At 40.7% G+C, this 12,986-nt stretch overlaps 1 protein-coding gene across 1 annotated transcript in view; it reads right to left on the bottom strand.

Moving 5' to 3' along the window:
• Positions 1 to 12,986, bottom strand: part of TEX14 (testis expressed 14, intercellular bridge forming factor) — a gene marked incomplete at both ends in the record, with an annotated part of 675,561 nt that overhangs the window by 88,417 nt on the left and 574,158 nt on the right. The window contains 2 exons of the mRNA XM_082248092.1: positions 2,735 to 2,850; positions 4,999 to 5,120. Coding sequence (XP_082104218.1) covers positions 2,735 to 2,850; positions 4,999 to 5,120 — 238 coding nt within the window. The remainder of the gene's footprint in view (positions 1 to 2,734; positions 2,851 to 4,998; positions 5,121 to 12,986) is intronic.

Below are 12,986 nucleotides of genomic sequence, written 5' to 3'. Positions count from 1 at the left end.
CTTAAAGAAAAGGTATGGCCTTACTTGATTTATCTCTACTACCTAGCAGGACTATTGAAACATGTAGCTGAATGATTCTCTCCTTATGTTTCTACAACAGTAGAGACCTATCTGACACATGTGCTTCGAACTGGGGAACTGCTCCCAGAGCCCCCGAATTTATTTGCCACTAAACCTCAACTTTTGATGCTCAGATTGGCTAAGTCAATTTCAACAGAAGTTAAAAAAACTGCCCCCTATGAGGAATGTCCAGATAATCTAACACTATGGGACAACCCAATACTTGTCCAAATAAAATCTATACCAGACACTGTATCCTGGCCAGCTAGAATGATGCCGATTCTGTCAGGTACATAACCGATTATTAACTATGACCAATTTCAGAAGTCTTTTGCTCTTCCAAGGGGTTTCTTCTACGTCTATTTACTATTGTAACATGCCTTAAACAGCCAATTTCAAACCTTAAACCTCTGATTCCCCTAATACCCTTTAACTGATTTGAAGGGTCCTAAGGGGTTGATATCTGTCTTGCACTCTCAGTTACTTCATACCAAACTGGGCAAATCTCCATTGGCGTTTGGGGACAGGTAAAAAAACGCTTAAGATTGGGGTGATATTTGGCAATCTTACCCGCCGTTATCTCCTTATCTCCGGAAATCAATAATAAACGTATTAAGTTATACATTATTTATAAAACATGTGAAAAATGATCCGGTGCGCTAAAATTAAATGAGTTATCCTGATGTACAAGCACAAATCATGATAATTATGATACAAACAAAGTGATAACGTGTGTACAAAGCGAATGTACAACGCGATAAATCCCAAAGTCCATATGATTCAATATATCTTCTAAATAAATGTGGATGAACGTGATATAAATTCAAAAATATATAAGTCCATTTATCCACGTGACTGGTGCATACAAATCTTCTTAATATATGTGGATGAACGTGATATTAATTCAAAAATAAAAGTCCATAAGTTATACTCTCACCAGACGGATATGGTTAAGTGCAAACAGCTTCTCTCAAGTGACCTCCTATGTAGTGACAGTGATATGGTGCTCCACTGCACACGGGTGAAACATGTAATCAATCAAGCCTCTTACCAGATGGAAAATAGTATTAAGCATGGATAAATCTCCTCAAGGATATTTACACCCACATAGGCTGAGACTTCAAGGGTTAAAATAGGAAATCTTGTTACCTCCTCCACTCTTGCCTTCCTGTTGGCAGCCTGGTAAGAGTATACCTTGGAAGGTGGTGGGATTTATGCACCAGCCACCTGGATAAATGGACTTTCATTTTTGAATTAATATCACGTTCATCCACATATATTTAGAAGATTTGTATGCACCAATCATGTGGATAAATAGACATATATTTTTGAATTTATATCACGTTCATCCACATTTATTTAGAAGATATATTGAATCATATGGACTTTGGGATTTATCACGTTGTACATTCACTCTGTACACACGTTATCACTTTGTTTGTATCATAATTATCATGATTTGTGCTTGTACATCATGATAACTCATTTAATTTTAGTGCACCAGATCATTTTTCACATACATTTATCGTCCAATCAGTTTATTGGATCTTTGGTAGCAGCTTTAGTTCAATTAATCAGCGCACCTTTTTTCTATTTTCATTTATAAAACATAGCTAACACTGACTTTTTTTACACAAAATGGGTCAGCTACCACATACAAATTACAGTATCTGTACTGTCACCTGCCACTTGATTTGGTCAAGCGTATAACAACTATTTGGTCCCAATTTCTTGATGTCTCTGATTACAATACCTTTTTGTCTGCTCCTTGGAGATTTGCCTGTTTGGAGTTTTGGATGAGGAGTTGTGGCCCTACTATACACAGAAAAACTCAAAATTGTGGCTAATAAAGCAATAGTGGGAGGTGGATGCAAACAATATCCCCTACTCTACCTCAATGAATCCTTATAGTTAAGCAAAAAATTCCATATGAAAGCGTCATATATACTAGCAAGAAACGCCTGGATAAATTTAACAAAGTATTGGACTTTTGGAGGAATTCAGGCTTAATTCCTATGGATACTGATATGTAAAACAGACCTTAGTGGGTAAAAGACAACAAACCAGGTTGTGTTATTTTTTTTATTTCTGTTTTACTACTACACAGACAATGTCTATGTATGTAGGGAGACCATTTATGTACATGAGGAATTGCCTCTGTGCTGTTACCTTATTTTTCAAAGAATAAAAGAAAAACCTCTAAAATCTTTGGCAACCGCCTATTCGAGGCTATAATTCAAATTATAAAATTAAAACCCTTTTCTAGTTCTCTGCTTTTTATATTCATGTTCAGGTTTATAGACTAATACAGTGCAATGCTCCACTGACATTCTTCATGAAGTATTAGTTGAGGGCTTACATAAAATGTGTCTGTAGCATCCAGAGATTGTGAATGTTTCCTCTACTTAAGCTAAAGTTACATTAGACTGACTCAAATGAACCTGTGAGTTGTAATGAATACAGCCCATATATATGATCAAATTCCCCAATGATCTGCAAAGAAATGAAAGTGATGCTAAAATTCCTATTAACCTTTTCAAGTAAACAAACAACTATCCATACAAGTACACATAAATATACTCGAATATATTCACCCACTTATATTCATTTTGCACTGGCCAATATAGAGATTTAAAGCTGTTGCCTTTCAAACCAACAAATTAGATTTACTTACTTCTGGCGACACAAATGTCACAGAGGATTTGGTAGATTTATAGGATTCAATGCTTGCCCAACAAGATGTTTCATGACTTTTCTCTTCTGGAAGTGGTCTTATTTTGGAACAAGTAGCTGATGCAAAAGAAGGTAAGGGACTTTTTCAATTCTATGAAGTTGTGTTCACAAGCCAGCAAGTGAGACTAGGTACGTAATTTCTAAACATTGCACATATCTCAATTCTGCAAATGTGCTGAGGCAAGCTTCTCTAAAAGACTGATTGGGGTAGAATGACTAAAACTGGTGCACTCAGAATCTGGTGCAGCTGTGCACGGTAGCCAATCCGCTTCTAACTTCAGCTTGTTCAATTAAGCTTTGGCAATAAAACATGGAAGCTGATTGGCTTCTCTGCAAAGTTGCATCACATTTTGTACTCTTCAGTTTTAGTAAATAAGCCCGATTATCTGTACAAGTTGTGTCCAAAGATTTCTCCCAGAAAATTAGTAGGGAAATATTCTAAGAGACCCTCTGTAGATCCCTGAATTAAATGAAAAAAAGGTACTAATATACACAAAAAGATCAACTTGCCTAAGCCTAACTGATTTGGCAGAGTAGCACTATCTTAAGGATTTAGAAAATTTGACAGATATGGACATTTACCTATAAATATAAAGCAAGCTGCGCTAAGTGAGTGGAGACATAATAATAGTCAAACAATATGTAAATATAATCATAAAGTGTAAAGATAAAATTTCTACAATAATGGGTATAAATTAGTGAAATGAATAATAATGTAGAATGTGCTATAAACTGAATTTATGAAAAGTCTCTGATATAGTCCAAATGTTCCCAAGATTTCTGTGAGAAGTGTGAATCCAAAGAAATCACAAGAAGTGCTGTAACCATCACCAGTATAATGATCTGCTTACCAGATACTGATGTAAATAAGCCTGTATTAATGGAGTCTCTCAGCTCTCAGATAACCCATAGAAGACAGCAAGATAGGCTCAGGAACCCCAACATTGAGGGATGTATGCCTCCAATCAGATAGATATATGGGATGGTCCCGAATAGAGATAACCAAGGCCAGTTGTTAACAGCCACCATATAACATCGCCACGATATGGAAATAAATAAATAGCTCCATAGTGTAAAAGCGCAAGCTTACTTTATTAAAATGAAGAAATAACACTCACATATAAGCAGAGTTTGAGCGCATGTATAAAACGAGCCGCCGGCCGGTCAGCTCTTCCGCCTGTCCTCTCCTAGAACACACCAGTGACATCAGCACGCCACGACCGATGTACGTTTCGTCAAAAATGAAGTTTTCAAAGGTGACGATTTGACGAAACGTACGTCGGTCGCGGCGTGCTGACGTCACCGGTGCGTTCTAGGAGAGGACGGGCGGAAGAGCCGACCAGCCGGCGGCTCATTTTATACATGCGCTCAAACTCTGCTTATATGTGAGTGTTATTTCTTCATTTTAATAAAGTACGTTTGCGGTTTTACACTATGGAGCTATTTTCTTCTTTCCATATGGTGGCGATGTTATATGGTTATATGGCGGTTAACAACTGGCCTTGGTTATCTATATTTGGGACCATCTGATATATCTATCTGATTGGAGGCATACATCCTTCAGTGTTGGGGTTCCTGAGCCTACCTGGCTGTCCTTCTATGGGTTATCTGAGAGCTGAGAGATGCCATTAATAGGGGCTTATTTACATCAGTATCTGGTAAGCAGATCATTATACTGGTGGTGGATATAGCACTTCCAGTGATATATTTGGATTCACACTTCTCACGGAAATCTTGGGAACATTTCCACTATTTTAGAGACTTTTCTTAGAGACTAAGACTAAGGTTTTTTTTTTGGCATCGAATTTGTGTTCAAAACTGATCAGATCTGTGATTTGGCTGCGTTCCCATAGAAGGCAATGAGCCTGGAATTTACCACATATATGTAAACTGGGTCCATAGAAAGCTGGTTTGATTCACATCTCATGCAAATCGGATGCAGTTTAAAATGCATCCAATTTGCATATATGTGAACGTAACCTAAATGCAATGCTACTATTAAAAAAGACGACTTTCCATTTCTTGAACTACACTGAGGCAGTCAAGACAAATAGCCTATATCTAGTTTTGATGTAAGAAGGTTACTGACTCTTTACCATTTTCAAACAGATTTACAGCATGAATTGGTTAATAAATTAAAGGAAACGAAAATTAGGAAAAGAAGCAAATACTTTAAGGTCTAAACATTTTCTGAGGAATAGATACCTTGGTTGACTGGAGTGCTGTGTCTAGCTGAAGCCTCTATGGATTTGGAGGGAGTGAAATGCTTTGTAGGGCTTTTAAGGTCCAACAAAATGGTTGATAAGCCCTCTACATCAATAGTTGATCTGCAGAACACACAGCAATGTTATTTATGCCACCTTTATCTGTTTATCTGTGTATACTACTATGCAGGTAATTCTAGTGTCTGGTAGTGTTTAGTTAAAAAGTTTTGCCAATCTCCTATGGATCACAGGAGTGCATTTACTTGTACTCTCCTGTGACCCAGGTTTAGCTTTAGCCTCTGCAGGGTCCTGACAATAATATTGGGATCCGCCTAGATGCCTGACCGGCAGCTGACTGCCCTGTGTCTTCTTATACAGTTTTTGGAGTGCCCAATTCACATTATCATAATCCACTGTGACAAACGTGGGTCAGACCAAGGCCCCTTTTACCATCTTGTGACAAATGACTGGTCAACCTCACGCTGAGCTGTCACTGATATGCAACAGTGAAATTCTCAGCCCCACCCTCCACACAAACTTTCCAGCTTGCGGGAACCCCAATCTAAGTGCCAAAAGGCTGAGAGCGATTGTCACTGGGTTTAGTTAACTAATCAATTAACCCTTTAAACTACCTACAGAGAAGTAGGAAATGTTCACAATAGCAACTATGATTTTAAAATAAACATCTGTAACGCACACTGTCACCACAGACAAGTATATTCAGAGATTTACACTACAGTAGCATTCTTCAAGAGACAGGGATTCTTTAGGTTTGCATTAGTGCTTTAGACAGCTTTAACACTTTTAAAAATATGGTTTGGTAATGAAAAAGTCAAAATGGTGCAAATAAAATATTTACAAAAAAAGGATTACAAAGAAACAAAAAAATACAACAGCAAGACAAAAGTGTAAAAAATGAAAGTACTTGCAAGTCCTGGTTTGCAGACTCAAATGAATAAGCAAGACAGTACAGTGGCTCTTTCAAGTACTCTTAGGCGTTCCTTGATCAGCTGTTCACTGCAAGGGCAACCTCTTTTTCTTGTTGGTAAGAGGGTTGTCGACAGAAACCACTTTACCAATAATCCGGTCTCTGGTTTGCCTCCTGGGATGTCATTAGGTTTATGACCAGGTCCCAGATACAGTTTTCTATAGGTAATAATATCTTTAAATGCCTACATGTTACAGTCTGCTAACGTGCATATTATAATCAAGGACCGAATTACCTTTAGAAAGAATAACAGTATGACAGGTTTTTGATGTCTACTTTATCTAGCTGAGTTAGTATGTCTCATTGGCTCCCCATATTGTCCATTATAAGGGTGTTTGGACTTAAAATGTTACTAATTAACTGATGAAGGCAACTATGCCCTTATTATGGCTGTACTGTCATTATTTCAAAAGTTTTGAGTTTTGAGTTATGGAGTGGAAGAGACAGAAATGTGGATTGCTAGAGGCTTCAGCTAAGGCAGTGGTCCTCAACCCTGGTCCTCAGGGCCCACTAACAGGCCAGGTTTGCAGGATAACTGAAATCCATCCCAGGTGATATAATTTGCTGCTCAATGATTGCAGTATTCTAGTCTGCATCTCCCCAAGGTAATACTTAAAATCTGGCCTGTTAGTGGGCCTTGAGGACCGGAGTTGAGGACCACTGAGCTAAGGTGTTTACGATAGACTGAGATCTTGCAGGTATCTGTTTTACTAGGGTTTCTAGACTGTAGTGTGGATTCGGCTAATAGGTGTGAGAAGGTCTGCATCTGTCCCCCCAAGGATCTGATGAGACGGTTCTGCCACATTCCACTAGTGTTTGGTAAAACAGTGCAAGCACTTTTTGAAAGTCTTACCAAGGAAGTGGGGTTGCCACCTCATACCTTTAAAACCGAACACATATTAATTACACAGGTTCTGAAGCTAATTTAATGCAGATAAGGCACTAAGTGAGTTTAATTACCACCTTAATTAGCCACAGAACCTGTGTAATTAATACTTGTTTGGTTTTAAGGGCCCTTTCACATGGGCTTTCCGATCAGGTGTGCCTGTCAGTTTTTCAGGCAGACCTGATCGGATACTCCATGCACCCCTATGGAGCGGCGGATTTCAGCGGTGACATGTCCGCTGACACCCGCTGCTATCCGATCTGTGAAATCCAGACAGATGGAAACCCTATTTTCCATCCGTCTGGAGGATCGGATGAAAATGGACAGGCGGTACGTTTTCATCCAATCTCCCATAGAGGAGAGCGGGGATCTGACAAGTCTGTCTCTGCAAAGTAAGCAGAGATGGACCTGTCATCTGCCTGTTCAGCGGGGATCGGCAGGTCTATCTCCGCAGAGCAAAACGGAGTCCGCCGGGCGGAAAGCCCATGTGAAATGCCACTAAGGGATAAGGTGGCAACTCTACATGGAAGAAAGTAAGATCTGATTGAACAGCTGCATGTACTCCAAGCAGTAATTCAGGCAACGTGTATATGTATTAGGTCATATTGGGTGATAGAGAGAAGCACGGGTAAAGAAAGAAGGCGCCTCTTTAAAAATATAAATGGCTCTGCTGACTCTTTCAAAAGATTAAAGTAGTGGTAAACCTTTGAAATGAACAAAGCATATTCTCAAATACTGTGAATTTGCCTTGATCCATAGTACCTGGTGTAGATCCTGGCTGCTCACTCTTTTGTCTGCAGTCTGCACGAGCCACTTCTGACAGTTTTCTCTGACCCCAGGCAACCCATGGTGGTGGCCCCCAACTTGAGCACACAGCAGGTAATTGACAGCCTCAGCTGCCTCAAATGTGCATGTTTCCCTATGGGACTGTGTAGAGGTGTGAGTGAGTTTGTCCACTCTCTCCACACAGGTGTCAGATTACACTCAGCTCTTTGTTCTGCACCCCTGCCTCCTAGAAGCTGAGAAATGCCATCTTATCTCTGTACTAAGAAAGGCTCTGGAAGACAGAGTGCTACAGATAAACAGGTACAGCTTATGTGGAGCGCTTTGTTTCATCACCTGTGGCTAATCACTTTAGTGTTCTTATGTAAGAATCTAAAACTAATTTAAAAACATACATTTTTTTTTGTTTTCTTGAAAGTGGAAACCTCTGTTTACCTGACATAGTATGTTTTTGTCGTTAACAATTAATTACTATCTGAAAATCTGTTCCAAAAGTTTTAAAAACGAAAAGAAGAAGGGTTAGCAATGGGTAATGTCAGTGTGGAGTAAAGTCAGATGCTACTATTTGGCTGTGCCTGAAAGTTGCTTTTTTGGTTGAATAAAGAATATTTAATGATTGCAGGTACCATAATAATACAAAAGTTAAATATACTGTTAAGCTGAAAAAAATTACCAATGGGGGGGGGGGGGGTGCATGCACAAAGCGCTAATGGCGGATCTGTCCTAGACCAGCTCTGCACCTTCTGGGCTGAGAAGAGGTTGACTCCAGCAAACTGCTGCTCAACCTGGTCCATTCTTTGCAATCTATGCGTTGTTAATGGGCTTGTATATTCTTGTTCAATAAAATATTGCACTTAGAGGCACTCTCCTGTCCCCCCCCCCTTTTTTTTTTTTATTGCCACACAGGGAGGTGCTGGACTTTAAAGACATCTTGCAACAAATGAATAATGCTTAATAAAGCGCTCCACCCTACTTCTAAATAAATTACTGAATGCCTCCTTAAGGAAACAAGAGAACTTGGCCAAACAACAGCAGACATGGAGACTTGAATGGATGACAATACTACCCCTCTAGAGAACCACGAAAAAAAAATTTTGAGACCCTGTGGGATGAAAATGCCCCCCTGATCTACAAATTGGAGGATCTCAAAGATAGATCCTGATGCTCTAACTTGCACTTTTGTGCTATTCCCGAAAGCAGTACCGATCTTTAATCCACTGTGACAATGCTCATCCAGGAACTAGCCCCAGCTATCCCTAGTGAACATCTTAAAACTGAGCGAATACACAGGGGGCTTATACGAAAAACCACATCTAGAACACAGAGAGATGTCGGAAAGTTCCTTTATTTTCACATGATAGGTCGTCTTACAAGCTGCAAGGGACAAGCCTACCCTAACTTTTTAAGGCTTTGACTTCCAAGTATTTGCCAATCTAGCTCCCTCTACTTAAGCCAAACATCGGGAATTGAAACCAGCTCTACAAATCCTGTACCGTCTTAAAATCCTCCACAGGTGGAGTTTCCGGTTTAGCTGTGTTTTCACATATTGCACCTATGTGGGCACCACCCTCCAAGAGATCCAACGACACCTTGATGGCCTTCACTTACCCCAGTCTCCGGCCCGATTTTCGCTGAGAGCACCTAGCGCAAGTTTAGACTTCCCTTGGCCACAAGAGATGCCAGCCTTCTCCGCAACCTCCCAAACGACAGAAATCCCACCTTTAGGATGCCCAGGACATCACCTGGATCAGAACTCTTGTTCCATCGGCTGACAGTTGCTTATCTGAGCCCTCTTCAGTTCTTCGAGTCTTAAGGCTCAGATAAGTGCCTTGCCATGATCTGTATGCTACCTTTTTAGCCCAGATGCAGCTGTGGGTCCGTCAGGCCTGCTGTTCCTCTCAGACTGCCATTCTGCTAACTTCTGAACCTGTGGTGTACTTTGGGGTCCACAAATTCCTTGTAGTGCTTGGGCCTTGGCCCTATCTTCTCATGGCTATCATACTACCATCCTTGCCACATACACACCCCGGTGTACACATTGTGTGGCACTACATTTTACTTGAATTTTTACTATTTATTTTGTTTTTGTACTGTCCCATTCCATAGGAGTATTTGCACTCTTAATTTACATAGTTACATAGTTAGTCAGTTTGAAATATCTGGTTCAACCAACAAAAAGAAAAAAAAAAAAAAACAGTATTGAAAACCCAACCATACAATCCCATATACACAATCTTATACCCGCAGTAGATCCAGAGGAAGGCGAAAAAACCCTGCAAAGCATGAACCGATTTGCTACAGCAGGGAAAAAAATTTCTTCCTGATCCCCCGAGAGGCAATCGGATATTCCCTGGATCAACTTTACCTAAAAAAAATTTTTTTTACACACTTCCTTTATATTAAGTACACCCAGGAAACAATCCGGACCTTTTTTAAAGCAATCTAGTGGAACTCTGGAGGATGTCTATTCCACATTTTCACAGCTCTTACGGTAAAGAAACCTTTCTGTATTTGGAGACGAAATCTGTTTTCCTCTAGACGTAAAGAGTGTCCCCTTGTCCTCTGTGTCAACCTTAAAGTGAACAACTCAACACCAAGTTCACTATACATACCCCTTATGTATTTATACATATTGATCATATCCCCCCTTAATCTCCTCTTCTCAAGAGAGAATACGTTCAGTTCCTCTAATCTTTTCTCAAAGCTGAGCTCCTCCATGCCTCTTATCAGTTTGGTTGCCCTTCTATTTCTAACCTCCTAAACCCTCTTCTCGCCCCTTCTGCCTCATCTCCCCTCCCCCTCCTCATTCATTTTCTCTTCCCTGCCTACCCCCCCCCCCCACCACCCTTTCCATTAGCTGCAAACTAAGTTTTTGACAGTGCAGACCCTCCATCCATGCCTTCTAGCCAAGAACTATTGCTCTGTCAAGCTTCTTAGGCCTTTTTCATAAATAATATGTAATTTTCCACAATAGTACTTGAGACCAATGAGAAATGTACAGGTTTTGGTTCTTGTCCGAGGATCCTCCAACCAATTCCCTATACTCACTGGTAGGCAGCAGCTCACGCTGAATCAAAGACTGACAACTCTGGGACTTCCTTACCTCCCTTGTGCATACCTACTTCAATTTCTTACCAGTTCATGTTATCATCTGTACCTAGAAATTATGACGTTTGTCCAAATGTCACTAACTGCTGCTGTAGCCTTAAGGCACCTGCACAACCTACCTTTTTGCCACGCAGCCCTCCTTTTTTCTCTAATATTCATTTAAACATTTTTCTTTCTAGAATTCGGCAGCTCAGATCAGGAGAGAGACACCTGATGTGAGGTGTCCAACCTAGAACGTCTCTGTTGGTGCAGATGCCCCATGGAGCTCTTTTTCATTTTATATTGCCTACCCTTTAGTGGAGTACTCCCGTCAGGGGCATTCTCTCATCACTTACACTCTAACCTCAAGGTTAGGCTATCACTTGATTCCCTATTTTTTCTTTACAAGTTCCTAATGATTATTGCATAGTCAAATGATTTTGTTATAGGGTGTGTTTATTGCCTGCAAGCAGGACACTGTGACCCCCCCCCCCCCCACATACCATTTGGAAAACTACGGTCTGCTGTGTCGATCTGAAACTCCTGGGGTATGTAGTCAAACCCTTAGAGTCTCTAATCTGGCTTTCTAAAGCTTACATTGGCTTTCATATGCTACTATGGGGCGCCTCTCTTATTTTTTCTTCTACTTCTCTTCTTGTCTCTCTTCCCTACCCCTCCCCCTCCCACCAAAGTTGGCCCAGGTGGTATCCCGTGGAACAGTTTTACCACAGTTATTGCAGCCCTACTAAGCATCTCCCCTTCCTGCGATCGTATGCCTACCCTTAAAATATTGTCCCTTTATGTTAAAGTGGTTCTAAAAGCAGAAGGTTATCTTAACCACTTCTGGACCGGAAGATTTTCAACCCTTAATGACCAGGCCATTTTCTGCAATTCGGCACTGCGTTACTTTAATAGACAATTGTGCAGTCGTGTGACGCTGTACCCAAATAAAATGTATGCTCTTTTTTCCCCACTAATAGAGGTTTTCCTGGTGGTATTTGATCACCTCTGCGATATTTTTGGGCTATAAACAAAAAAAGAGCGACAATTCTGAAAAAAAACAAAAAAACCCCCAAAAAACAATATTTTCCACTTTCTGCTATATAACATTACCAATAAAAAAATGTACAAATCTATTTTTTTCATCATTTTAGGCCAATTTGTATTCTGCCACATATTTTTGGTAAAAAAAGAAATCCCAATGATTGGCTTGCGCAAAAGTTATCGCATGTACAAACTAGGGGAAAAATGTATGTCATTTTTTATTTATTTTTATTAGTAATGGGAGCGATCATCAATTTTTAACGGGACTGCGACATTGCGGCGGACAAATCGGACACCTAACTGACATTTTTGACACTTATTTTTGACACAGGTAAAATTACTACAGTAATCAGTACTAAAAAACTGAATTTTTGTAAAATCTTACCGTAAAATTCCTTTCTCTGAGTCATCTGACAGTCGCCGCCCCTCATATAGTCTTCACCAATGGGTATTGACCTCTTATCCACAGGAGCAAGCTAGGCATAAGACTTGTTAAAAAACAAAACAATTTGCATAGACACACCTATAGGGGCTGTCCCACTGGTCCAATACCCCCCTGCTATCAGCATTCCCAACTCAGTTTCGTAGCAAGCAGTAAATAGTCCAAAAAAAAAACCCAAAAGAGGGACGGGGGCAGCGACTGTCAGAGGACTCAGAGAATGGAATTTTACGGTAAGATTTTACAAAAATTCAGTTTTCTCTTACGTCCTCTGACAGTCGCCGCCCCTCATATAGTCTTCACCAATGGGATGTCCCAAAGCAGTGTAGACATGAGGGGTGGGAAGCGCAACCGTCACAAAGGCAACGCAGCACCCAGGTCAGAGAAAGGAACCTTATCTGAACCAGAAAGGTAAACTCTGGGTAACATTAAAGCTCAACAGGAGCAACAATCCCAGGAAAGCAAATCAAACAAAGGGGAAAAACAACCCCAACAGACAGGGACAGGCAAATGCCATGTCCCCCTCAAGGCACGGCCGCGCACAGGACTTTGCGGCCAAAGGAGGCATCTGCCGATGCCAGAACCTCAAGTTTGTAAAATTTGGAAAAAGTGTGCACGGACGACCAAGTAGCCGCCTTGCACACCTGGACCACCGAAGCTTGATGCCGGAAGGCCCAGGACGCACTCACTGCTCTGGTAGAGTGCGCTTTGACAGGGAACGGCGGCACCCGTTCCCTAATAGAACAGGCCTGTACAATCGTC

This window comes from Pelophylax lessonae, assembly GCF_965119305.1.
Source record: "Pelophylax lessonae genome assembly, chromosome: 2".
NCBI classification, from domain to species: Eukaryota; Metazoa; Chordata; class Amphibia; order Anura; family Ranidae; genus Pelophylax; species Pelophylax lessonae.
The sequence above is the reverse complement of the archived record's forward strand: the minus strand, read 5'-3'. Positions and strand labels throughout refer to the sequence as shown.